Genomic DNA, 23,667 nt, shown 5'->3' with positions numbered 1-23,667 from the left:
TTTGTCTTGGAGCAGTACTTTAAAGTTGAAAACCTACTTTGGAAGTGGAGATAGATAATATATTAATTAAACCAAAGTTCCTATGTTTGAATGTAGTACAGCACGAGAGCAAGTTAAACATATTTATATGTTGGTCATGAATAAAGTATCATAATAATTCTCAAACTTGTTTTAACATATAACTACATGACAGCCACCATTTCTTAAAATTTGCTAGAAAAATATTGTACAATAATGCAAAGGCTTGGTGAAGATGCATTTTGCAATGGGAAGTCAAGTCACCTATTAGTACAGGTTTGTCCTATTTTCTGTTTGTTAATTTCCAAAGGCCCTTTCAGAGGAATAATCATGGTTTCCAAAGAAGGCCAAAGAGGCTTCTCTGAACTTGGTGGCATGGGAGCCTTGACAGACAGCCTTTCCAGTATGTCCCCACTCCCTCACTGTCCTCATTAAAAATAGCAAGCTATGTTCAGCTTGTAGTCCTTTAGAACCATAGGACAGTGGCAATAAAAGGTTGCATGCCAGGTATAATCCATGAAGAAACAAGGTGGTAAAGACCAGCAGATTTAGTCATTCCAGGTAAGTCGGATTTTAGAACCTAATATCCTAGGGAATTGTTAAACCCATGTCCCTAAACTGTGAAAATCTATTCAAAATTAGGTCTGCTCCAAAAGTTGGATGAACATATGTGAAAATGCAAAACCAACATGAGCCAGTGATACTGCTGACAGGAAAAAAACAGTGCAACCTGAGACTGAGTTTAGAGTACAGTACCCAAGCAAGGGTGGGAAAGACCACTGCTCTCTGTATGACTTCGACCACAGAAGGGTACTGTGTTGGGTCCTAAGCACAGGTAAACTCCAGGCACTAACAAAAACAGGTGTCTATTGACAAAAAAGAGATGGAAAGGTTTAGAAGCCATATCTACGTCTTCTGAGGGCCAGGTAAAGGAATGAGGTATGTGTAGCCTTGAAAGAGACAAGATGACAACCATGGAACAGAGATTTCATTTGGCTCTGTGGGGCAGAGATCAGAAAGAGGGAGATTTTGATTACCTGAATATATTGTACAGTTAAAAATAATTTTGGAATTAAAGTAATTGCTGTATATCACAAAACATTCAACCACAGCTGAATAGATGTTCCATCTATTAAGGATTATATTCTTGTGGAAGCTTAAATTGTTCCTACTTGGTTGTTGCTCTTTGATAGTTTCAGAAAATAATGGAAATTTCATTTTTAAACCTTTTCTAAAATTTTTACTTCTAAGCAATGTCTTCCTGGCTTGCTATTTGTAATTAAAAGTGCTTCATTATTAAATTTCACTATTATTAAAAGCAACCAGTCAGGGGGCGCCTGAGTGGGTCAACTGGTTGAGAATCCAACTCTTGATTTTAGCTCAGGTCATGATCTCACAGTCATGAGATCGAATCTCATGAGATCTCTGCTCAGTGTGGATTCCTTTTGAGACTCCCCCTCTCCCTCCACCACCCTCTTCTCTAAAATAAAGAAATGAATCTTTAAAAAAAGAAAAAGGCAACAAGTAGGGGCAGCTGGTAGCTCAGTTGTTTAGGCCTCTGACTCTTGATTTCAGCTCAGGTCATGAGCTCAGGGCTATGAGATGGAGCCCCACACGAAGCTCCACATTGAGCATGGAGCCTGCTTAAGATTCTCTCTCTCCCTCTGCCCCTCCCCACCCCCATACTTTAAATAAATAAATAAATAAATAAATAAATAAAATATTTCAAAGCAACAAGTAAAAAAATACAGAATGCCTGGCATGTTGGCAAGAACAAATTATCAGAAGCCTATTACAAGAGATGTTTTTGAGACTCTGTCTTGATTGCATACATGAAATTTGTGGAATGCCTTAATTATCTCATTTGCAGAAATAAAAAGAGCACACTCATCACTTTATTAAGGCTTACTATGTAATCAAAGCCAACCTCATGACTGCCTGAAAGAAAATATGGTTCTAAGTTCAAGCTGTTTTCAAATCCACGGTTTCATGTGAGGTCCTCATGGATCCTACAGATGACCTACTTCCTGGCCTTAAAAAAGAACTCATAACCATGGTTTTTAAAATATATTTTTCTATTATAGACATGAAATCACATGAAACATCACAAAATAAACCCCTGTTCTCCCCTAATACAGCCAAAATAATAGTAGGCATAATCTCCATAAGAATTATTTATTTTCAGTGGTGGCAAAGAGAAGCACACATTAATTTTAAGCTGGAACAGTTTTTCTTATTTCAGTGACTATTTCTCTAGCTTATTTTCCTGCAGGGCACTTATTATCTTCTAGCATACAGTGTATTTTCTTGTTCATTCAGTATTGGCTCTTTCCACCATAACCTCCATGAAGACAGAGGATGGTCTTTTAATCATCCTGTATCCCCAGTGCCTAGGACAGTGCCTGGCACTGAGTAAATTCTCAAGAAATGTTTTTTTGAATGAGTGAAGGAAGAAATGTCCACAGGTTAAAATACTCAGTATTTGCAGGGCACCTGGGTGGTTCAGTCGGTTGGGCATCCAACCCTTGATTTCAGCTCTAGTCACAGTTGTGGGAACAAGCCCCAAGATGAGTGGGCTCCACTCATCTTGGGAGTCTGCTTGAGATTCTCCCTCTCTCCCCCCCTCCTTCTGCCCCTCCCCACCACACAAATGCACTCTTTAAAATAAATAAATCTTTAAAAAAAATACTCCATATTTTCAGACTGGAAATGTACAAATCCTTGACTTACAACTCTATAGGAAGGCACAGACCCTCAATACCACACTATATTAAGGTTTCAAACTATTAAATCATAATTCAAGTATAAATAGGAAAAAAAGTAAAGCAAATATTTAACTTACTTTAAGAGTTTATAATACACAAACCGAAACATTTCTTGGATAAGGACTGAGACCAACACTCCCAAGATCAGCAGATATTTCTGTATTGGTCCATCTTTGTTGTCAGTGATGGTTCTTGCCATGAACCAAAAAAGGGAGGAAAACAGCAGAGACACCAACCAGAAAAAAGCTCTGAAAAATAGAGAAAGGTGTAAGTGAATAAGATTCATAATGATTTAAAAGTGAGAAAACCCTACTTAAGAAGGAAAAGATTTCCTGACTCTTTTATAAGAGGGGGAAAAAGGTCTTCATAAGTTGATGCCCTGGATCATTTTTTTTTTAAACATTTATTTATTTAGGTTTTTTTTTTTTTTTTTTTTTTGACAGATCACAAGTAGGCAGAGAGGCAGGCAGAGAGAGGAGGAAGCAGGCTCCCTGCTGAGCAGAGAGCCCGATGTGGGGCTTGATCCCAGGACCCTGAGATCATGACCTGAGCCAAGGGCAGAGGCTTTAACCCACTGAGCCACCCAGGCGCCCCCTAGATCCCTTTTTCTTAATCAATGGTTCATTTTCCCTGGTGAGATAAACATCCAGTCCAAGAGGAATGTGAGATATTTTTCCTAGCAATCATTTTTTTCCAGTGGCTCTGCTCCTTCTAAAGTACATCTGCAAACTATCTGTCAAGGACTATCTAGCTAAAAACCTGGTTATTTGCTACTCTTCCTAATTAGTGCTTTGCCCATTCATATGCAAATACGTATCTTTCTCTCCCCCACCACCCTGCCCCCCCCCCCCAAAGTCTACATCTCTATTAACGGAGTGATTGGTATAAAATTCAGAGGTTGAAAACCTGTTGAAATCTAAGTCAGCTTTCCAGGCTTGGCTTCAACGACACACTAGAGGATTTTAATGATTATAACAAGCTTTACAAATTTTTTGCTCAAATATCCATTGTTTTTTAAAATGACCTGATGCGGCACTTTCAATACTGTTGTGAGAGGTGAAGCAGCTCAGAAAAGGTGGTTATCACTGGCCTACCACGGTTGTTTCTCCAAGTACTAAGTGAATCTCAAAGGGGGAGGGGGAGGAGGAGGGGCCCCGGAAGAGCGGCCAGACAGGTGAAAACCGGGATTATGACCACATTCGCCGCAAGAGTTCAGTATTTACCAAGCTCTTGCAAAGAGATGCACTGACAGGTGCTTCGGTGTTTTCACGGGTTGCCACGGGTTGCCACCCTTTGGCTCTACACCTGAATCACCTGGGGAGCTTAAAAAAAAAAAAAAAAATCCGTAGCCCGAATCCCACCCCCTAGACATCACGATTTGGCTGATCTGGGGTAGGGGTCCGGCACGGGTATGCTTTAAAGCACCTAAGCTCCGGGGGCTAATGTGCTCTTAACCCATTTGGGATTGATTACAGATGACTGTGAGAATCTGAGGACAACTAGGGACCCCCTCCAGTAAAATAAAAGGTGAAAAATTTGAACTTACCCACAATTTTTTCATACAATTTTAATGGCTGCACAACTCACCAGAACCCACCCACAAACCTACTCGGCAAAAACTCAGGAGCCATACATCAGGGTTTTCTGAGCTCCTTCCCCAAAGCCCGGCCTGTGGGGTCCTGGGGCTCTTTTTCTTTTCCCGCCGACCCTCGGAGGACGAAAAGTACCAGAGGAGCGGGATCTCGGCTCTCCCGGTCCCAACCCTTCTCCCCTCCAAAGCCCACAAGGTCGAGCCCCTTGACGGGGACGCCCGGGGTCGCCGCTACCTCCGGCAGGGGAGGAGAGCCCCAAGTCCGGGTTTCCCGGAGCAACCGCCTCACCCGATGATGAGGAAGATGACGCGCAACGGCTCGGTGGCGATGGTGAAGATGTAGAGGGCCAGCGCAGGCCCGAAGGCAATAAAGGCGCAGCCAAAGAACACGGCCGCCGTCATGGCGACCGCGGAAGCCGGCCGGGAGGCCTAACAGGGACGCAAGGTGCGCCGGGCGCTGACAGAGCTGAGCGCGGCGCGGGGGTGCGAGCAGGGAGCAGCGGAGGGGCCGGAGGAGACGCGGAGGAGGCGGAGCAAGGCGGAGGAGGCGGGACAAGGCGGAGGAGGCGGGACAAGGCGGAGGAGTTTGGAGGCGGGGCAGAGGAGGCTGGAGCGGGCGGGGCGGAGCACAGCTCCGCAGAGGGGGGTTGGGGCGGGGCAGAGGGGGTTGGAGGCGGGGCGAAGGGTGCAAGGCAAAGGAGGTTGGAAGCCGGGTGTGAAGAGCTGGAAGCCGTGGGGCGGAGCGGAGCTCAGAGCCTGAGAGGGAGTGGGAGGAGGAGCGGAGGGAAGTGGAGAAAGGAGGGAACTGTGGGAGGGGCGGGGCGCGGTGGAGGAGGTAGGAGTGGGGGCGGGAGCCGCGGGGCGGGTTAGGGCGGAGCGGAGGTAGGGGTTGGGACGCAGCGGAAGGGGTTGGAAGCTGGGCGGAGCGGGGCGGAGGGCGCCGGGGGCTGGGGCCGGGCGGAGAGGGGGTGTAACGACTGAGGCTGGAAGGCGGGGGCGGGGGCGGCCTCAGCGCCAAGCTTTCCGCTCCACTTGGCATCTATGGCCGCCCTGATGCAGAGGCTCTGTTCACTGGCGACTTTAGCTGAGGGCCACGATCCCCGCCATTACCAGCACCACTGGCTGGTGCACATTGATCAGGCCATCGGTGCCGGCTGGGAGGTCACTAGGAAAAGAGGAGATTCCTCAGCCCGCTTTGGAGCCAGAACGGGAAGATTCCAGATCCAATGAAGAAAAGCAGCTGCAGACAGAAGCGGGATTCCTGTTCTAAATAGAGTTGTCTTTTCTACTTTTTAAGTTTTTTTCTAAATAAACTTGTCCTTTTTAAGGCACATTTTGCTACTGGCACAGTTAGGGGGACTTCCTGCTCTGTTATATATAATACCCATATAGCGGTAACCCAGGCGATAACTCATAATAGTATAAGAATGAAATAGCAATAAGGGAAGCTGTCCTCAGGATTGTTATTGTGTGTGTGTTTTGTCCGCACACCCCCAAGTCTTTGGAAAAGTTGTGCTTTTTTTTTAGAGAGGGGGGAGCAGGGGAGAGGAAGAGAATTGTAAGCAGTCTCCAGGCCCACTAAGGAGCCCCATCTTGCAACCTGACCTCATTCACTCCACAAAATCCTTCTTCATTTTGAAATGGGTTATACAGCACCTACTGAGACTCAGGCTGAGACAACAGTGCAAAATGATAGACTCACCATTATGTAGATTCTTTTGGTTCTATGCTGAATCAAAGTTTTGAAATGCAGTTCCATCTCTTCAACTCCATGCAGAAATACCTTCACAGAAGCATAATATACTCAGGTCCTTAGCATAAATTAAGATTTTTATCCGACAAACAACCATCTACATTTTTCCTGTACATTTGATAAAACTTTAATTATCAGGTGCCTGGGTGGGTCGGTAGGTTAAGCATCTGCTTTCAGCTCAGGTTATGATCCCAGGGTCCTAGAATCAAGTTCCACATGGGGCTCCCCACTCAGCAGGGAATCTGCTTCTTTCTCTCCCTCCGCCCTTCTCTGCTGATGCACATGTACTTATGCTCACTCTCTAATAAGTAAAATCTTTTTTAAGAAAACATTTAATTATCATTGAATATTTTTAATAGACCCATGCTTTATTTGAGTTTGAAGCTAGAAAAAAAAAATTGTTTTCTCCTGACAAATGCATACACTCAGCTCTGAGTGCTAACTCATCATATTCAGGCCTTGACTCCAAGAAACTAGAAGCTAAATCTATCTTCTGGGTTTCTGTTATACTTACTGCAATGACTTCAGAAAATGAGTTACTCTTTTAGCCTTATTTTAATGACTTGATTACCCCAACTGTAACTAGATTCATGTGTCTTGGTTAAAGCTGCTTCAAATATTTTGGAAGTAGGCAACTCAACACGCAGAACTATAAGTTGAGGGAATTTGTATTCATAGTATCTTGACCATATATCAATTCAATCTTAGTCCTCAAACCTAATTTTAAAAAATGGGAAGGTAGGGGCACCTGGGTGGCTCAGTGGGTTAAAGCCTCTGCCTTCGGCTCAGGTAATGATCCCAGGGTCCTGGGATAGAGCCCTGCATTGGGCTCTCTGCTCAGTGGGAGGCCTGCTTCCTCCTCTCTCTTTGCCTGCCTCTCTGCCTATGTGTGATCTCTGTCAAATAAATAAATAAGATCTGTAAAAAAAAGGGGGGGGGGAAGGTAATGCAAAATGTAATGAGTTTGGCCCCCCAATCAGTAAAGACATCTTTAATGAAGTCCTCTGGAATACAAAAGAAGAAAGCAGCTAGACCAAACTGACAAAGTCACCAGTAAAATAGTCCTCTTCAGCATTCATGGTTATTTACTAGAAAAACTAATTTTAAGTTTTCTCCAAATAATAGTACCTTACACTTATATAGGGCATTGCTGTTTAAAAAGCCCTTTTACATGGACTTCAACAATGCTGTTTATAAGAGAGGAGTTTGAGGCTAAGTAACAGTGCCATTGACTCCTCAAGTTCCTTTTGTTTGCTTGGTTGGTTTTTTTTTTTTTTTTTTTAAAGATTTTATTTATTTATTTGACAGACAGAGATCACAAGTAGGCAGAGAGGCAGGCAGAGAGAGAGGAGGAAGCAGGCTTCCCGCTGAGCAGAGAGCCTGATGTGGGGCTCGATCCCAGGACCCTGGGATCATGACCTGGGCTGAAGGCAGAGGCTTTAACCCTCTGAGCCACCCAGGTGCCCCGCTTGGTTGGTTTTTTAAAAGATTTTATTTTTTTCAGAGAGAGAGCACAAGCAAAGGGAGCGGCAGGCAGAGGGAGAAGCAGGCTCCCTGCTGAGCAGGGAGCCCAACTTGGGGCTCGATCCCAGGACCCTGGGATCATGACCTGAGCCAAAGGCAGACACTTAACCAACTGAGCCACCAAGGCATCCCTACTCCTCAAGTTTTCAATTAAGAAGTAAATGGAAAACAAAATTTCCAAAATGACATAGCTTTCTTCAACATGTTAATTTTGATGATCGCTAAAGCTCACTGATTCTCTTCTAACACTTATTAAACACCTACTATGTGCCAGACTCCTTCCTGGATACTATGGATACAAAGCTAAAGTCTGGTCCCCATGCTTACAGGAACTTAGAGTCTAGTGGGAAGAGAATAAGCAGACAGTTAGAATCCAGTGCGTTGAAACTCTGGGCACACATGGGGGGGGGGCTCCTAACCTGGATGGGTTGTGCCCAAAGTATTCCCAGAGAAACCCTTACTGAGTCCTGAAAGACATGGAAGAGTTAGCTAGAAAAAGGGTAGGAAGTCAGTAAAAGGTGCAGCATAAGCGAAGGAATGAGAAAGCATGGTGGTATGTTCGGGAAACTGCAGTTACTGGTGATGTGCAAAATGGGTAGGAGTTAGGGTATGACAAGATCCCAGGCCACAGAGAAAAGATGTGGGGGTGGTAAAGCTCTTTGTTTGCCAGGCTAAAGAGTTTAGCTTTTACCCCAAGGTTGTGAGGTACCACAGAAGGATTAAATTTGGCAGTGACAGAAGATTCCTGTTGGTGCTGTGAAAACTGGCTTGGAGGAAACTAAGAGTAGAGACTGGGCAACTGGTTAGGAGAGGTTGCAGAGATCCAGGCAAAAGATGGAGACAGACAGGAGCAGAAACAATGGACAAGTGGATAGATGAGGAAGAGATAACGGTGTTTGATCTATAAGACTTGGAGGCTACTTGTTGACCTAAGTAGATGATTGTGCTAACATCTACCATGAGGGAGAAAAGAGGAAAGAGAACAGCGTTCTCCTCCTGGGTTTAAGGATTGTTGGTGGGAACTGCTGGAGAGCAAGAAAGATGGAGAGCAGAGTTAAGACACAGACATGTTGTTTGATGTACCTGTAGCAGATCCCAGGGGAGATGACCAATAGGCAGATCAATTTGGAAATCTTCCTGTCTGCAAAGAGGGCGGGGCTAGAGATATAAACTTGAAAGCCGTATTAGTTTCCTATTGCTGCTGTAACAAATAATCACAAATGTAGCGCTTAAAAAAACACAAAGTTATTCTCTTAAGAGTTCTGGAGGCCAGAATTATGAAATGACTTTTCCAGTCTAAAGCCAGTGTCAGGGCCAGGCTGGTTCCTTCTGGAGGCTTTAGGAGAGAATCTCTTCCCCTTCCCTTTTCCAAATCCCAGAGGCTACTTACCTCCCTTAGCTCACAGGCCTGCATGCTCATACCTTCACTCCCTGTCATCTCATAGTTTCCTTTTGATTCCAACTCCTCCTGTGTCCCTCCCATAAAGACCCTTGGGATTACATATTACTCCACCCCAATAATCCAGGACAATCCCCCCCCCTTTCAAAAGCCTTACCTTGACCACATCTGTTAAGTCCTTTTTGCTATGTAGAATGACATTCACAGGTTCCAGGGATCTGGACATGAACATCCTTGGGGGCCATTATTCCCCCGATCACAGAAGTTATGAGCATTTAGAGCCATGAAAAAGGATGAAATTATTTTAGGAAAAGTGGACAATCAGGAGAATACTGTCGCAGAAGCTATGAGTACATTTCTGGGAGGAAGAGATATACTGGTCAAATGCCGCCAAGAGGTTAGCCAAGATAAGGATGAAAAATTGTCTGCGACTTCAGCAACTAGGCTACTGTCAGTGAAGTGGCTGGGGAGGAAGCCAGACTGGAGCAGGCTGAGAAATGAAGGAAAAACAAAAAAGTGAAGATGGTAACTGTAGGCAACTCTTTGAAGAAGCTTAGCTACAACAGGAAGAAGAGAAAAAAGGGCAATAGGGGAGAGAGACACGAGGCCAACATCTGTGGCATTAGGGTGCTTAGATGAGGGGCCAGGTGTAACATGGGATAAGAGTGTGAAGGTGGAAGAGAAAGAGCTTCAAGTTCTCTGAAGGGCAGAGGTGGGAGGATGAGTGCAGAAAAGAGGCAGTGGTGAGAAAGGCACAGAAGAGAAGGGATGCTTCTGCCCCAAGAGGAAGGAGTGAGGATGAGTGGCGTTGGGTACTGGACCTTGGTAGGCCATAGGATAGAGAGGAAGAGATGGCTAACTGATGCTTTTCTCCGGGAAACAAGAACTGAAAGACTTATCAAGAGTAAAGGCAGAGAAGTGGGAAACTTGAGAACAGTGAAGTTTCAAAATGGTGTTGGGGATGAATGCGAAAGGCTACGACCAGGAATGTGCACAACCATTGTGGGAGAATAGTGACAGGGCTGGAGTCTCAATCTGTGGCATTTGGAAGTGAAAACCAAACAACAGAAACTAAACTTGACAGGACTAAGAAGGGAAGGATGATCAATTTAAGACTGCCATTCTGTAACAATTCTGTAACAGAATCACCTCAATGTATTCTGATCTAGGTAAGAGCAGGAGATCTGCCATTTTTCTGAGTCTCTCTCTCTCTTTTTTAAGATTTTATTTATTTGACAGAGAGACAGCAAGAGAGAGAGAGAGCACAAGCACGGGGACTGGGAGAGGGTGAAGCAGGCTCCTGCCGAGCAGGGAGCCAGATGCGGGCTCGATCCTAGGACCCTGGGATCATGACCTGAGCCAAAGGCAGACGCTTAATGACTGAGCCAGCCAGGCACTTCAATTTTTCTGAGTCTTTAAGCAATTCCAAGTCAGATAAGTTTGCTAAAATATCTCAAACCTACCATGGTTTGAATCAAACACGTAGATTCTGAAGAATCTGAAGAAACGTTTTTTTTTAATGTGCAATTCATTTCAGAGTCATGAGTTATTTTCATTATGTAGTTTTTATTTTAGACGAACATTACTGTAAAAAAAAGTTCACCTGGAATAAAATCCATTTAAAAACAAAACAAAACAAAACCACAGCATCAGTATCAGTATACAGTTAATGAATTGGCTTAAACAAGATTAACCACATGACAGGTTCACTTTATCTGCAGGAGCTTTTCACATTAAGCTGTTGAAGCAAAAATAAAATATGCTGAAACATATACAGAAGGATAAATCTATGGAAAAACTAGTATTTCCCATTGGGGGCATGATTTTAGTCAAATAGTTTATGGCATTTTGCACTAAAGGAACTGCAGTGTCAGCTGCAAAAAACAAAATATAACCCATCTGTAAGGCCATAGGAATGAATTATAATAATTAAGTTCACATTTTTAAAAAGGTAAGAAAATGAAACCAGACGTTCTATTAGTTCTTGGCAATAAGAAATGCAATCGCATATGGCACAAGCATTTCAAAAAATGAAGTAAAATTTGAAAATATCCCTAAAATAATTATTTGCTGATATTCACTTCTGTAAATTTCAGTCATTTAGAATTTTTTCAGACTGAACAGGACTCGTATTAATTTTATTAGTCTTAAAAAAAAAAAAAGACTGATTCTCTGTAAAATTGTGCTGGGATTTAAAATTTTATTAGCATATTCCCTCTAGGTCCCTCTAGGACAAGAAATTTCTCTTCTCTCTCTCTCTCTCTTTTTTTTTTTTGGACATTCCATTTCCCTCCCTTCTTTGCATATAACAAGAAGGGAAAAGGAATGTCTTTTCTGTTAGAAGAAAAATTCTAAAAAACCTGATGGCAGAAATGAGTGTTTAAAATCTGAGATAAGTAAACCAACATAATGAAATGCTGTATTAAAATTTGAAGCTTAAAAGCTCATCTTTAAAGATTAAGTACTAAATTTATAAAGAAAGCTAAGTCATGAACTAGAAAAAAAAATCTGCTTAAATGCATCACTTACTGTTCACAGGAAAAACTTTATAAGTCTTAATACAGATTCTCAGCATTCAGAATCTGTAAAATGGAATTATAATCTCTTACTTAGAAATTTCTGCAAACGTTCATCTATATTGCACAGCTAAATTTCTTAAGGGAGACAGGGAGATCATACCTTGTTCGCACTAGTGGCTATGACATGTATGTTCTATTCTAGAGTAAGCTATCTCCTACCTTTTCCAATGATGTCTTTAGTCCAAAACAAAACATATAATCTAAATGGTGTTGGAGGCTTCAAGGCTGGCTCACTGGTTTTCTACCAGGTATTAGAATACTAGTTAGCTAAATGAGGTATAATGAAAAAATAGTCCTTCAAAGTAAAGAGTATAGTCTTCTGAACATTTATAACAAAGACTGCACAAAATGTTCATGTAAATAGTAAGAAACCCTGCAGCACCTCCTAACCGATGCACAGGTGGATTATTTTCTCATAATCTGTACGAAGTAAAACATAGCTAAAATAAATTCCCAGTGAAACGTTTTACAATCAACTGGTTTACATGCTACTGAGTTACAGCACATTTTCAGTGTCTGAAATCCTCAGACTCTACTTGAAAAGGTCTAGTCCAATCATTGTCAAGAATCAGCACACTGATAGTCACGTGCAGCGCCCGAACCACAAATACTGCTGCCAACGCCTTTCTGTACCTTGTCCATAAGACCACAAACATGTTCACACAAACTAGCTTTCTTCAGTTTCAGCAGGGAACAGACAATTATCTGTCACTAAATTCATCTACACATAGAAAAAATAATGCACTATATGTACATTATTAAGCAAAGTGGAATATTTATTGGGTCATTTTACCATGCAGAAAGTGAACTTCCTATGGTCTTAGCTCAAATTATATACAATTTAGCAAAGCTAAACATAAGAAAATAGCAAGGATGATTTATTTCTATATAACAGAGGATCTACCTCCAAATTGCTGCTACTTCAAAGAGCACTTTTAGACTCATCTAACTTTTACAGGCTCTTTCAAAGGGAAGATCGTGGAGACTAACTATTAACCCACATCAGACAAAAGAAGAGAGAAGGAATGAAACAAAAGCAAAGCATTGTATTTAAAAACAAAAAAACAAAAGCTAACCACAGAATATGTCAGTTTTGGTTTGCAGACAACCCCTGAGATATAAACCAAAGTGTTAAGACACCAAATAGTCAGAGGTAAATTACTAGGAGAATTACATTCATACATGGTGTCCTAGCACTTGCCTTTTAGAAAGTATTTCGTTACCATTCAGAAAGCTTAACTGCTTGGATCTTTTTCAGAAAATTAGTCAATAAGAGATGGTTCTAAGAAATTATATTTCTTTCCAAAAATTGAGCTAATTTTAATATGGTAGATGTACAATCAACTTTCAATCAAGCAACTACTGATTAGACTGGGACATAACCAGGTGCCTGTAGGCCTATAGGTAAATGCAAACAAACAAAATCAAGAAGGCTGAGATCTGCCAACATGAAGTTTAGTGTATCCATCAAAAATAGCTCTGGTATATTTGCAGCTGCTAAACTGTACACAAGTTTTCAAACAACAGTAAAGGTCTGATGGGTCCAAGCATTCCAATTAGTTATGTCTTGATCTGAAGCAATCCATTTGCTTGAATCCATTGCTTGAACAAGCAATCCATTTCCATTTTCATCTCCACTCTCAACTCTCAAGCATGATGGTAACCTTCATGAAACAAAAAAAGCCTAACAGGAAGGATAATTATTGGCAGAATTCATTTCCCTAATCACCTATTCATTACTCCCTGCTGTATTATGACATCGAAGGCTAGAATAACAACAACATGATCTGAATTTGGCACATAAGTTAACGCTAAATAGCTTTTTATTTTTTTCTTATGTGAAGGTTTCATCTACAAAAGGTATCCCAGTACCACTGTCTGGTTAGAAAGGCAGCTGAGCTTTTGGCTGGTTTTGGCCCAAATGACTGGACCGAGTTCTATAACAATAAACCCAAACAGATGGAACCAGGTTCTACACATTCAATAACAGATGTTTTAAAATGGAAAGCCTTGCTCCTATTTTCTCTAACAAAAAGGAAAGACTTTTCCTAGAGGCTGTACTAGGCCTAATTACCTTTGTTTAAAGAAGAAGAAGAAGAAGGAGGAGGAGGAGGAGAGGGAGAAGAAGAAGAAGGGAGCTCAAGTAAAAACAGAACAAAAAATCATTCTGTTTACCATTACCAAGAGCTACCTCTGTTACACTTGATATCAACAAGTTAATCTATCTCCCTATAGGTAAGCTTTCTACAAACAAAAATCTAAATCCAATACTTGTTAACTTTTGCAGACAGGGATCACAGTAGAGACTGGGTATTACAAACGAAACCAGCAAGTTAAAGAGTGAACTTAAGAAAAAATACATTGCATGTATTATGATGCTGATATGACAGAACGACAATAAGATGCTAAAATAAGATCTAAATGGTACATCTCTCTGCCTATGTAAAATTTCAGCTCAAGAAGTTCACAATTAGAAACAGACAACAATGTTCAAATACGTTATGTTTTTGATTACTGAGTGGTTACAAGAGGTCAAACATAGGAGAGAACAGTAAATATAACCCCCAGGAAACGCAATATTAAGGTGATTTCCAAATGTAGCTTCTAGTGATCAGAGAGGTAATCAATTGAAAAAGTGACTTATTCAGCTACCCAAACTTTCCAACAAAAAGGTCAGGAATGAAGCAAAATTCTAAATAACCTGAAGAAATAAAGGAATTATGGCCTCTGATGAATAGAAGGACATTTTAAATGAATTTTTAAGATCACTTTTATCAGAATTTAATGATTCTTATTTAAGGAAATCACAAATTAGAGCCCTTAAAAAAATTCTATCTGGCCACGCGACCCAGACTAAACTTCTTTTAATTTTAGTATGTTAACCTGCTTTAAATGTTTTACTTTTCCAAACATCCCCAGGTGCACAAATTTGTCTAGAACTTATAATGAGGAAAAGTGTGCAAATATGAGTCTGAAACTGTGCTGTAGCAGGGATAGGCTAACACTGATGTGCAAAGTGAAAAAGAAAAGATAGCAGCTTCTGGGACAAACCAAAGGAAAAACAAGTTAAGTCCTGCATATGTCTCCACTTCATTGCTTCCATGTTTGAAAAAAGGAGCCTGTTAACTTGATAGGCCATGAGGCTGGAATCCACATGGCATTCTGTGTCGAGAAGTCTAGGTTCAGTGGTGCTCTCAGCAGCAGCCAGGCGGTGTGATTCTGAGGCTGGCTGACCTGTGCTTTCAGAGAAGCAGGAAAAGGTCCTTTAGGTGTGCTGCAGTCTCTCAGAAACTGAGTTCATCAAAGTAGCGAACAACGGAAGAAACTGGTCTTCTTTGATCGGTTCTCTGTTATTTTCACTGGTCCACCTGACCCTGATGAATTGCTGTCATTCTAAAAAAGGGAAGAAAGGGAAGATGAAGTTACCAAGGAAATTAAAGTTTCATGGTTTGATCCTGATTATCTAAAATGTACAAATGTCAAACTATGCCACAAATGTGTCTTTGGTAGAGTATTTTATTAGAAAGGGGACTTGTCAGGCTCTGATGTTGTCCATATCTTTGGAAGTTGTGGATTAAAATGAGAAACATAACATATTTTAGGCTAGCACCTTTAAATTAATAATGTATTAGATGGGAAGCTCCCATTTCCAGTTCAGAAAAACAGCCACTGGAGTGTAAAGTTTCAAGGGTAATGATGGAAACAATGTTAGGATATTGGTATAGGCAATCCTCCAGAGGTAAGAACAGTTGCTAATTAAAAGTATGCAGTTATATTAAGGATTCTGGCGAAAACAAACTTTCAAGGTACTCTTAACAATTCATCACTGACATCATTTCTAATTAAAGTGAACTTTAGCGGGGCGCCTGGGTGGCTCAGTGGGTTAAGCCGCTGCCTTCGGCTCGGGTCATGATCTCATGGTCCTGGGATCGAGCCCTGCATCGGGCTCTCTGCTCCGCAGGGAGCCTGCTTCCCTCTCTCTCTCTCTCTCTCTCTGCCTGCCTCTCTGCCAACTTGTGATCTCTGTCTGTCAAATAAATAAATAAAATCTTTTAAAAAAAAAAGTTTAAAAAAAGTGAACTTTAGTAACTTTAAGATCATCATTACATGTACATATAAATACCTGTCATGTTAAAACTAAACTAGAAAATTTCTTGGCAAAAATGTAATTTGTGTCATTATTATTTTAATTATGCTGGTCAAAATTCCATTAAGGACCGCCTACAGAATTAGATGAAAGAATGGAAGCAGCCACCGTTCATAAGAAACAGAAATAAGAATCAAAATTCAATCAGGTGAATATGTGAGTCAGGAAAAAAATGAGTCACTGTGACTATGTTACAAACAGCCCTATCCTTTTAATCAAATAAATAAACAGCAAAAATAAGAAAAACAAATTTAACAAATAGCATAATGAAAGTAAAAAAAGTGATACGAACCATTTTTCTGTTGAGTTTTGTCATTATATCTCGTGCAAGTGTAAAAAATGCCTAAAGGTAAAACCAAAAATTTTATTAATGTATGTTTATATTTTATAAAATAGAAATGTAGAATGTTATCATTATTTCATTATAAAATATCATTTGACACTTTTTAATTGAGAAAAGAACATAACTGTAATTGTAGTATATACCTGAATATTGTATCTTATTTTTCAATGATATCATGAACACTTTCCAGTATTATAAAACTGTCAATCATGGGCCACCTGGGTGGCTCAGTAGGTTGAGCATCTGACTCTTGGTTTCAGATCAGGTTGTGATCTTGGGGTCGTGGGACTGAGCTCTGTGCTCAGCATGGAGTCTGCTGGAGATTACCTCCCTCTCCTTTTCCCTCTTGCTCTGCTCCTCCCCCTGCTCGTGTATGTATGCTCTTTCTCTTGCTAAAATAAATAAATTAAATTAAATTAAAACCCTGTCATTCATTCACTCATCAAATATTTTCTGCACATAATACCTAGCACAAGTTCCTCATGCGACCCTTGCTGAGTAATAGGAACCTTCCTCAGTGCAACAAAAGCACCTGTGGGGGCAGAGGCTCTAGGTCACTGCAGGTCCTCAGAGCAGGGTGCAGTGTCTTGTCTTGGAGATGCTGAATATGTCTAATAATTGAATAAATTATGCTAGAGCTCTAGAATCTGTTTCCACAAAAATCTCTACCTTTTATCCCCAATATCCTCTCTTTCAAATTGCTTTCACTCTTGTACCTGAGAATTGTATCATCTTCTATGTCTTAGCTCAGCTCAATTCCCTACCGTGGAATTAAGAAAGAGGAAAAATCTGAGTAATCTCAGTGACATTTTGTGCCTAGTGTGCTGTAAGCCAAATGAAGTATTTTTTTAAACCTATCATTTCTACTTTGTTTCTACAGAGCCAAGACTTTTTTTTTTAAGATTTTATTTTTAAGTAATCTCTACACCCAATATGGGGCTTGAACTCACAACTCCAAGATCAAAAGACACATGCTCCACTGACTGAGCCAGCCAGGTGCCTCTCTACAGAGCCAAGACTCTTAAAGAATCTTTGGTTGTCTCCATGCTAAACCCACAACTGTCGGTCTCTTTATTCCCAACCACCCTATTGCCCCCAAAGATGTTCAGGAGAAGGTTTATGTCCAACCAAGTCAAAGAGAAACAGCATGATAACCACTCTCCTCACTTATTACCAATGTTGCACTGTCACACTGGTTACCTGTGAGTCTAAGTTTTGAAGGAAGCTCATCCCAGTTTCTAGGAAAAGCTAGCGACACTAAATTAAAACTCTGGGAAAGCTACTAATTTCTGCCAAATACCTGGTCAGAATAAACAGCTCGGGCAACTCCCAGCTCTGTACTGGCATAGCTCACAGCTCTCTGTAAGCCTCAGAGTGCAGCCACAAACAGAGACCTAAGCCTGCTCCATTAAGCCAGGGTACAGAGTTCACTTTGTGGAAGAAACCCTACCTGGGCCATCTCAGGGCACAAGTTTTCTCCTGTTTCTACTTAAGAGGTTCCCCTCTTTCTGATGTAAGGAAATCCTTTAGTGGCAGCAGAAGGAAGCATTTTTCTGCTCCTCTATGCTTGTGTAAATAAATCAACAGAAGCTTCCTGTTTCCTAACACCCATTAGCCAACCAGAAACAATTAGTGGTAGTTATTAAAAACACGAAGAAAAAGTTCTGACCGTGTCCCTTAGCTAATAAAGTCACTTAAATCTGAATTTTAAGCCATAATGGTTATGGTGGATGGTGGTAGTCTAAGAAATGAAATGAAATGAAACCATCAGTATTACTATTCATTCAGATGCACGTATTAACACACACTTATCATTTTTACAAGTCTTAAGAATGTTATTAATAGGGCGCCTGGGTGACTCAGTTGGTTAACCAACTGCCTTTGGCTCAGGTCATAATTCTGGAGTCCTGGGATCGAGTCCCGCATCGGGCTCCCTGCTCAGTGGGGAGTCTGCTTCTTCTTCCAACCCTCTCCCCTCTCATGCGCTCTCTCTCTCACTCTCAATCTCAAATAAATTCTAAAAAATGATTAATTAATTTATTTGTCAGAAAGAGAGAGAGCACAAGCAGGGGAAGCAGCAGGCAGAGGGAAAAGCAGGTTCCCCGATGAGCAAGGAGCCCAGTGCAGGACTCGATCCCAGGACTCCAGGATCACCACCTGAGCTGAAGGCAGATATTTAACCATTAGAGCCACCCAGGCTTCCCTAAAAAATGTTTTTAAAAAAGAAAATATTATCAACCACTGCCCTTGGTAAAGAAAATTTAGTCTTAGAAGACTCTAGATGATTTGTCTTTAACAACTTACTGAAAATTTATTAAAACTACTCTCTGATAAACACATTTATTTCTACCAAATGCTGTTGTGTTACAATGTATCATGTTCAATCTAAGGAAATCTGTTCAATAATCAGTTTAATTCTCTCTTGAGAGAGTACAGACATGAAAGTAATTAAGATTCTCCTGCTACAGGCTACTATAGGATGACACGAACCATGATAAATGAGCAGAAAACACTGTGCTTGTTCGGCGAGTGCAGGATTTCTAGCTTCCTAAACAAAGGGCAAAGCTGAGCTTGAACGGAACTTCTACCTTCTGCTCAGTGAATCTTAATCAAGCAATCTCATATAGCCTATGTGGGGGCTGGTTGCTAGAAATTCAACAACCTGGGTCCCCATAAAAATCAGAAGCACAAAAATTCACAAAATGGAGGGGGAGCTCACAGAAGGCATTCACTAAGAAAATGACAACTTTGGAGAGTTGCTTGAACATAAGCATCTAAGCTCTAACGTTACCCCATAACAGGTCACCGAACATTTCGTTCTTACCTCTTCTACGTTTGTACTGGATTTTGCACTTGTCTCCAAGAATTTAATCCCGTAGTCAATAGCTAACTGAAAGACAAACAGAAACATTTAAATTTTGTTCATGTTGCTTCAACATATAAAGCATTTCCTTTTTCTAGGTTGTTCAAAGTCCCAACGGTAGAGAATCTAGTTGAAAACTCTTGTGGTTCTCAAATTTCTTTGCTTTCTTCTATGTGTTTGAAATGTAGATAGCTAGCTTAATCATCATAAGTAAAATGGGAGTGCTTCCACTCAAGACATGACTTAAATTATTCTTTTGTTCTATTATGCTTTAGTTCTCTAATATGCTTACAAGAAAAAGCGTGAGACAGATACTTGCTCCTACCATTAATTTGGGATTCATTGACCCCTTTCACCTGCTCCCAAAGTACAACTCTCTAACAGTTACTATTCTGACTTTTAATTATTTTTTAATAAATGGTACATAAAGAATGAAAGCTTAAAAAACTAAGTACTCACTGCTTTCGTTTTTATTTGGTTTCTATTTCCATCTACTCCCCAAAAGTTCGCAGTTTATTTAAAATAGCAAGATTAAATGAATGTTCTTACAGAAAAATAGTTTGCAGTCAGATTTAAAAACAAAATACATTTTGCATGCATCACTAAAAAAAGGCCAAAGCAAAATTCTAAGACTTAAAAACTGAAGACTCTAAGTTAATTTAGAAAATGTTATAGAAATAAATATGTACATGTAATAAATTCTTGCTTTTTTTGCAGGGTACAAAATAGAAAACACCATAAATGACATCCATAGCTTGATGAATTAAAAGTAGTTTAATCATAATGACCTAAATCTAATATGGTGTAAAACAGTTTTAGGCAAAAAATAATGAATTGGAATGTGATTACTGGTTAAGCTTCACCTATCTGATCGCTTTTAATTGAAGAGAATGATTTATTTGCCCTTTAAAACTGGGCATTTTCACACGGATATGGAAGAAATAGCCTGAACTCTCAGCTGCAGGAATCTGAAAAAGGACCAATTTGTATCTCCCAGAAAACAGCAAATTCTTCAGGAATGAGTCATGACTACACAATATATGGAGCTGGATCTCGAATACTAATTCATACTATTCAAGTATGGATTACATCTCTTTGTTGTTTTTTTTAAAGGATTAAAATACAGATATTCTTCAAACTGAAATCAATAATTAAGTAATACTAAGAAAATAACTGCTTTGTGTGAATAGATTCTAATCTTTACGCATTCTGTTCAAATTTACCTTCTCTCCTCTTTCTTTTGACACTTGTCTTTTGTCATTCATATCACATTTGTTACCCAGGATCATTCTTTCAACATCTGAGGAGGCATGCTATGGGGAGAAAATAGTACGTTGTAAAAACAGCCAGAGCAAAACACAGCTATTCAACAGACAAATCCTAACCTGTCAGAAACATATCCATAAATTTAATAATAAGAAAAATAATCTTTCGCTCCACACAAAGCCTGATGCAGGGAAAAATTTAAAAGATGGGAGGAGGGAAAAGGTACAGCATAAGAGCCTATGTGAACTTTTTCCCCAAAGGCTTACAGTCATTCTTGTGCCTTCTTTGGTACATGAACAAACAGAAGTAGAACTTCTGGTTATCCAACAACAAAACTTCCAAATACTAGTTTGGGTCAAAAAAGGAAAAAAGTAAGTACTGAGTAAGCCAATGAGGATAGTATTCTGGATTCTGAACTACTTAAAATATGAAATCTTGTCAGTTATTATTAATGTGTACAAAATGATTTTAAAGTCAGATTTCTTTCTGAAATGTTAAAGACATTAAAAAAAAAGTCTTAATACCAGTCAATCTGGAATTAAACCAAATTTAAAATATCTAATGATAAAGAAAAGGTTAGAAGGGAAAAATGCTAAGTTGATGGAACAGGGAGATGTCTTTGCCAGTCAGACAGCAAGAGGCAGGGAGTCAGACTTTAAAGCTAGAGGAGCACAAGCAAGTCTCTTCTTTCTGGCCTCAGTTTTCAACATGGGTAAAATGGGGACTTGGATTAAATTATTTTCAAGATCCGACCCAAGTTTAAAATTTAGTGAGACTGCTCTGCTGTGTGTAGCTCCCTATTGGATACAGCGGTTCGACCTATGGCACCAGAGATCACTCTGGCTGTGCTCCTCAGAGCAAGGGGGCCTCAGCTGCCCCTGGTGTACTTCTCAGCAGCTTAGCTGCCTCTTCCAGAGAAAGGAGTCCTCCGCAAGCACCCAGAAGGACTCCTCTCTTGTATCATCATTCTCCTTCATACATACCTCTTCAATGTTTCTTATCCAATTTTTAATATTGTCAAAGGACTTTTCATTTGTGATGTCATAGACCAGCATAATTCCCTGTAAGAAAAACCTTTATTGAGTACGTCATACATTTAAAGTTATAGAATACAGTGTCAGTGTACTCCTACCCTCCAGAAATCTTTGCTTTGTCCTTTGTCTTTTTAATTAAGAGATTTATAATAAAAATTTTAAAGTACAAAGAAGGAAAAACAAATTCTTCCACTGTCTCACTGTGTGAATAGTATGTAAACATTTTTTTTACAGTTTACTTTTAATGAATTAGTGATTATGGTGAGGGTGATACACCCTTTCTACCTGACTGCACATTGTAAGAATCAGTACCAAATGGAGCTAAAGGAGTGTTTCAGTTAAAACAGAGATAGTGACTAGAGAAAAAGGTAATCACTTCTGTTGTGTACTTTATTATTGCAAGTAGAAATGTCTTGCTTCTTACTCCTATACTAAGATCATAACTATACTGCTTTAAAATTATTTCTTTTGGGGGCACCTGGGTGGCTCAGTGGGTTAAACCTCTGCCTTTGGCTCAGGTCATAATCTCAGGGTCCTGGGATCGAACCCCACATTGGGCTCTCTGCTCAGCGGGGAGCCTGCTTCCCCCTCTCTCTCTGCCTGCCTCTCTGCCTACTTGTGTGATCTCTCTCTGTCAAATGAATAAATAAAATCTTTTAAAAAATAAAGTAAAAAAAAAAAAGTTATTTCTTTTTATACTTAAAAAATAAAATCATTTCTTCAAATATGGGCTGATCAAAATATCACTATCCGTCTACATAAATTGCAGACACTTAAAACATAATACATTTGTTATACAGGTTTAATGAAAGGCATTGTCATTGTATTTTTAAAGATCCTCATGTCTGGTTTTTTTTTTAAGACTTTATTTATTTGACAGAGAGAGCGATCACAAGTAGGCAGAGCAGCAGGCAGAGGTCGGGGGTAAGCAAGCTCCCTGGTGAGCAGAAAGCCCGATGCGGGGCTCGATCCCAGGACCTGAGACCATGACCTGAGCCAAAGGCAGAGATTTAACCCCCTGAGCAACCCAGGCACCCCATGTCTGGTATTTCTAAACAGTTTATCTCCTAAATTTATCAACTGACACTTACATGGTAGCGATTCCAAAATCTGTATCACCAGACCACCCTCCTGTATTAAGTGCTAGATCTACCCATCTGTCTGTCCATTCAACAAATATTTAGTGAGCCCCCACTATGTGCCTGATCTTATACTTTGTGTTACCAGTAGTGGACAAGATAGACAAGGCCCCTTCCTCTTATGGCCAGCTAGCAAAGAAAACAATAAACCAATAATTACACAATTAGTTACAACTTTGACAGTTGCTATGAAGTAGTATGGGGAATTCTGAGTACAGATGTGGCTAATCTGGCTAAGGGATGAGGTGGTCAGGGAAGGCTTCCCTGAGAAAATGACAGTAAAGCCAAGACCTGAGGTCTGAGTAGACTTGAACTGGGCCATAGGGCTGAGGCTGTGGTGAAGAGGGAAAGCCCACAGTGCCTGGCACACAGCAGAAATGTTAAGTACCCTGCTGACGAGAATGGCCCAGAACCCACTGGACTGAGTGAAAGAGGCAGCCTGGTAAGAGTTCATAGATCCAATGGCAAAACGGCACAAGACGAAGCCGAAGAAAACACGGTCAGATGTGTTTTGGAGACCAATGACCAGATAGCAGCTCCCAAATGTCCTGTGTGGTCACCAAAAACTCAACTAAGTAAAACACAAGGCTGTCTTTGTCCCCTCCAAATCCTGTCTTCCTCCTTATACCCTTGTTTTGATAAAGGGTGATACAACCCTGCCAGCCAGCCCAAGCAGACCCTGAGACTTACCTCCTCACAGCCAGGGTCACTAAAACCTGTTATAGGCCCCAAAACCACACGATCTCCCGATTCTGACCCCTCAACTCCTAAGCCCGGTCTTATTCCTATTCTCGTCTATTAGCCTGAATTACCGTCATTGCCTTTAACTGGTCTCCCAGCTTCCACTAAGATATATAACTGCTCAGAATGTGTGGAGGAGTTCCAAAATATCTATAAACTAATAACCTGATGAGTATTACGAAGACCAGTGTCAAAGCATGCAGTTACTGAACAGAGAGCATAGAAAAACCCTTTAAATGTCTTGTTTTCACATCCCAAAACCTATCTCCTGCATTATGCTAGACTGTAGCTTGGATCCTAAAACCCTGAGAAATGAATATGCATGTTTTACTCTCACCTGAAGAGTTATAAAAACTCTCAAACACACTCACCATGGCTCCTCTATAGTATGCCGTTGTGATGGTTCGAAATCTTTCCTGACCTGCTGTGTCCCTAAAATTTGAAACAAAGGAGAAAGTGGTTTTAGAATTGTCACCAGCATTGCTGAGGAGAGACCTTAAGTTGT

General features: G+C 40.6%; 2 protein-coding genes across 5 annotated transcripts in view; both read right to left on the bottom strand.

Moving 5' to 3' along the window:
• APH1B (aph-1 homolog B, gamma-secretase subunit) overlaps nt 1-4,876 on the bottom strand; it is a 34,755-nt gene extending 29,879 nt beyond the window's left edge. For 3 of the 4 annotated variants that reach the window (XM_059372210.1, XM_059372211.1, XM_059372212.1), the window contains exons 1-2: nt 4,664-4,876; nt 2,861-3,031 (exon numbers count right to left, since the gene is read on the bottom strand). In XM_059372210.1, coding sequence (XP_059228193.1) covers nt 2,861-3,031; nt 4,664-4,776 — 284 coding nt within the window. In that variant the 5' untranslated portion in view covers nt 4,777-4,876. The remainder of the gene's footprint in view (nt 1-2,860; nt 3,032-4,663) is intronic. The other variant, XM_059372214.1, reaches the window with a different exon arrangement.
• A 5,720-nt stretch (nt 4,877-10,596) lies between these two features.
• Nucleotides 10,597-23,667, bottom strand: part of RAB8B (RAB8B, member RAS oncogene family) — a 61,280-nt gene continuing 48,209 nt past the window's right edge. The window contains exons 3-8 of the mRNA XM_059372209.1: nt 23,534-23,594; nt 21,232-21,309; nt 20,206-20,295; nt 18,944-19,009; nt 16,069-16,119; nt 10,597-15,022 (exon numbers count right to left, since the gene is read on the bottom strand). Of these exons, the coding sequence (XP_059228192.1) occupies nt 14,930-15,022; nt 16,069-16,119; nt 18,944-19,009; nt 20,206-20,295; nt 21,232-21,309; nt 23,534-23,594 (439 nt within the window). The 3' untranslated portion in view covers nt 10,597-14,929. The remainder of the gene's footprint in view (nt 15,023-16,068; nt 16,120-18,943; nt 19,010-20,205; nt 20,296-21,231; nt 21,310-23,533; nt 23,595-23,667) is intronic.

The sequence above is a fragment of the Mustela nigripes genome, chromosome 13, assembly GCF_022355385.1.
Source record: "Mustela nigripes isolate SB6536 chromosome 13, MUSNIG.SB6536, whole genome shotgun sequence".
Classification (NCBI taxonomy): Eukaryota; Metazoa; Chordata; class Mammalia; order Carnivora; family Mustelidae; genus Mustela; species Mustela nigripes.
This window is presented reverse-complemented; position numbering and strand designations above follow the sequence as displayed.